Source organism: Limulus polyphemus, unplaced genomic scaffold (genome assembly GCF_000517525.1).
Source record: "Limulus polyphemus unplaced genomic scaffold, Limulus_polyphemus-2.1.2 Scaffold10127, whole genome shotgun sequence".
Lineage (NCBI taxonomy): Eukaryota > Metazoa > Arthropoda > Merostomata > Xiphosura > Limulidae > Limulus > Limulus polyphemus.
Genome location: NW_013675737.1, coordinates 8,560 through 12,679, shown reverse-complemented (window position 1 = coordinate 12,679; position 4,120 = coordinate 8,560). Strand labels below are relative to the sequence as shown.

At 30.6% G+C, this 4,120-nt stretch overlaps 1 protein-coding gene across 1 annotated transcript in view; it reads right to left on the bottom strand.

Moving 5' to 3' along the window:
* Positions 1-1,522, bottom strand: part of LOC106476247 (NADH dehydrogenase [ubiquinone] 1 beta subcomplex subunit 10-like) — a 9,468-nt gene extending 7,946 nt beyond the window's left edge. The window contains exon 1 of the mRNA XM_013936911.2: positions 1,274-1,522. Coding sequence (XP_013792365.1) covers positions 1,274-1,364 — 91 coding nt within the window. The 5' untranslated portion in view covers positions 1,365-1,522. The remainder of the gene's footprint in view (positions 1-1,273) is intronic.
* Between the last annotated feature and the right edge of the window lie 2,598 nt (positions 1,523-4,120).

Here is a 4,120-nt window from a genome sequence, read left to right as displayed (position 1 = left end):
GTGAACACAAATTAGTTAGCATAAATCAATTAAATGACGAAAAATTAGGTGTCTATTTACTTGTGACCTACTTAATACATACGTAATAGGTCGGGCCATGTTCCCGACCCGGATTGTACACTTTTAGTATATCAGTTTGTCCGGATGACCAAGATTTGTTTGTATTTAAGTTGTTAATTGTGCAAGAGCTACAAATAGGTTATCATGTCGATTGTGCTGGCTCTGAGAGTAGAGAAACATAACTGTTTATTATAGTACAAAATGAAAAAAAAAAACTTATAACCCGAAGCCAGCTTTCCTAGTATGTTAATACCAGTAACACCCACCAGGTTGGTAAAGCCAGCTTTCCTAATATGTTAATACCAATAACACCCACCAGGCTGGTAAAGCCAGCTTTCCTAATATGTTAGTACCAATAAACACACATCACACTAATGAAGCCAGCTTTCCTAATATGTTACTGTCATCAAGGCAATTTGTCAAAACATTATGCTAATAAATCCAGTCTATTCTAGTATCACAAAAGCTTTCGAAATCATTAGTAAGAACATTTATGAGACAAAAAATTATTTACTCTAAATTTTCTAGTCTCGTATCTTCATAATGGAATCCACAGATGATTCTGCTATTCAATTACATGAAACTAAGCATTTAACATTAAATATCCACAATGGAAGAAAATGGAATGTCATGACACACATTCTTTTAGAAACAGCAGTATATTTTACATAATTTGTGAGAGTGCAAGATTTTGGTTCATCAATGGCATAACACCATTTTGTTTCCAGCACTTTTGATATTAATATTGGATGTTTCAATGTCATCTTTACCTGAAAATGCTCAGAATTTAATGCACAAAAATATTTTTAATCTTATTAAAAAGAATGTAAGACATGCACATCTTCAAAATCTCATGCAAAATTTACCTCCAATTTCATTTATAATAATATAAATACAGAACATTGTGAATACTGTACTTGTAGTAATCAGAGCAGAGTTTCGTAAAAGTAATTATGACAATGGGTGGTATTGGTAATGATAGCTATTAAATTCAATTTTCAACTTTCATAGTTTCAAGTATCTTTAAACTGAGTTTAAACTCATAACAATGTGCCAATACTCAAGCGATACTGTGAAAGAGATATGACTCACATTATAACACTGTCTGTGGCACAAACGATTCGGAACAAACATAGTAAGCAAGAATGTTTAATTTCAAAAAAAAAAAAATAAGTGGGTTAACTTTATTTAAACTTAAAGTCGCCTAACCTACCTCTAAACCAAGTTACTGGTGCATCAACAAAATAGAAAACAGCATTTGCAAAAGACTGAATAATATTCCTTGGTGGATCTAAATCACCCATCCTTTTGGTATTTTACCCCGCTGCAATTTTTGCTTATTTTATAAGTTGAAATATGTTGCAAAATTAAACGATACAGAATTTGTAATTATTTAGATTTCGTTAACTTAGAAGTTCCACTTTCAGTTAACGTTGAAGGACTCACTGAAAGTGAAAAATTTATTGCGCCCTCTAAAATGTTTTTACACTAAAAACGTGAAATAATATAATATCTAAATTTTTAAATTAATTATTTATTTGAATAACGAGAAAACTTAAGGTAAAACTTTCATTTTTAAATTTCAATTGAAAGATATTTTCGAATGTTACAAAAATAGAGGGTGGGTCATAATATGATAGTAATATTTTCAGTTGTAATGAACTGAATAAAAAAAAACGTAGGTTCAAGAAGTCTTAATATAAAAATTATACATATATGTAATTTCATGTAATGTGCGCTCTCAATGTTTACCCCTGATCTTTCTAATACTTACTAGTTATTTATGATAATTTTCCATGCCTGTCTTTATAAATTGATCTGCTTAACTTTTTTTTACAGTCAAACTCCATGTGTCAACTTTATTTTACTTTAACAACACTTAAGTATAATTTTTCTAGGTCATTTGTAAAGCAAAACATTTACAACATCTTTTTGCACAACACTCTCGTTTCCAACTGTGTTGCACCGGAAATCAGGCAACTTAACAACAGTACATTGAAAAATATACAAAACCATCTCCTGGAAGTCCAAGTGACCTTCATGACGACACTCAACTCCCTTTATAAAATATATCACTCATTCAGTTACACCATTATTTCCAGTTTTTAAGTTTGTTTGTAATTAAGCATAAAGCTACACAATGGGCTATCGAAACCCGGATTATAGCGTTGTAAGTCCGCAGACATACCGCTGTGCTAGTGGGGGACCCAGTTTTTAAGCTAAGAATAACAACAACATTAAGTTGAAACAAACCAAGCTGGTGAGTTGAAATAGAATAATATAACAAATAATGAAACACGTGATAGAATAATATAACAAATAACGAAACACGTGATAGAATATTATAACAAATAATGAAACACGTGATATAATAATATAACAAATAACGAAACACATGATATAATAATATAACAAATAATGAAACACGTGATAGAATAATATAACAAATAACGAAACACGTGATAGAATAATATAACAAATAATGAAACACGTGATAGAATAATATAACAAATAATAAAACACGTGATATAATAATATAACAAATAACGAAACACGTGATGGAATAATATGACAAATAATGAAACACGTGACAGAATAATATAATAAATAGTGAAATACGTAATAGAAAAATATATATATCAAATAATGAAACACCTTCAGGGGCAAACTGAAGATGAAAAGTCCATCTTTCAAAAGCGCTACCAGCCTGGTGGGTGTTATTGGTATTAACATATTAGGAAAGCTGGCTTTACCAGCCTGGTGGGTGTTATTGGTATTAACATATTAGGAAAGCTGGCTTCATTAATGTAATGTGTGTTTACAGTCACAAACCGTTAACCTCTGTCTATCAGTGGGATGTCAAAGTGAAGATACAATCATAGTTGTAATCCTCTGTTTATCAATGTGATGTCAAAGTGAAGATACAATACAGTTGTAATCCTCTGTCTATCAATGTGATGTCAAAGTGAAGATACAATACAGTTGTAATCCTCTGTCTATCAATGTGATGTCAAAGTGAAGATAGAATCATAGTTGTAATCCTCTGTCTATCAATGTGATGTCAAAGTGAAGTTGCACTCACAATTGTAATCCTCTGTCTATCAGTGTGATGTCAAAGTGAAGATACAATCACAATTGTAATCCTCTGTTTATCAGTGGGATGTCAAAGTGAAGATACAATCACAGTTGTAATCCTCTGTCTATCAATGTGATGTCAAAGTGAAGATACCGCAGTTGTAATCCTCTGTCTATCAATGTGATGTCAAAGTGAAGATACCACAGTTGTAATCCTCTGTCTATCAGTGTGTCTTTATTCTCACTTTTCTATGAAACCTCTTTTTGTTTAGTATTCCTAAATGTACTTTAGGGTGAAAATTTCAGAAACACACTATTAGGTAACACATTTAATATTGTATAATTTAAATGTATCTTGTTTTGGCCATCCTTTGAAAGTGAAACTTTACATAAACTATAACTTGTTAACCACAATATTTCTGTAATGTTACTTTCATTGATAGTATTGATCAAAATGTTATATATATATATATTTCTCCATTTTATTTTAAGAATTATTTTATACTGGATTCAGGACTAGTCTAAGGTAGTTAGTATATGGATTTTTGGGTAGCCTAAGTTGATATATATGGATTTTTGACTAGCTTAAGTTAACAGATATGGATTTAGGACTATCCTAAGTTAATATATACGGATTTAGGACTAGCCTAAGGTAGTTAGTATATGGATTTTTGACTAGCTTAAGTTAATATATATGGATTTAAGTCTAGCCTAAGATAATATATATGGATTTAGGACTAGCCTAAGATAATATATATAGATTTAGGACTAGCCTAAGATAATATATATGGATTTAGGACTAGCCTAAGTTAATGTATATGGATTTAAGTCTAGCCTAAGATAATATATATGGATTTAAGTCTAGCCATTAGATAATATATATGGGTTTAGGACTAACCTAAGTTAATATATATGGATTTAGGTCTAGCCATTAGATAATATATATGGGTTTAGGACTAACCTAAGTTAATATATATGGATTTAG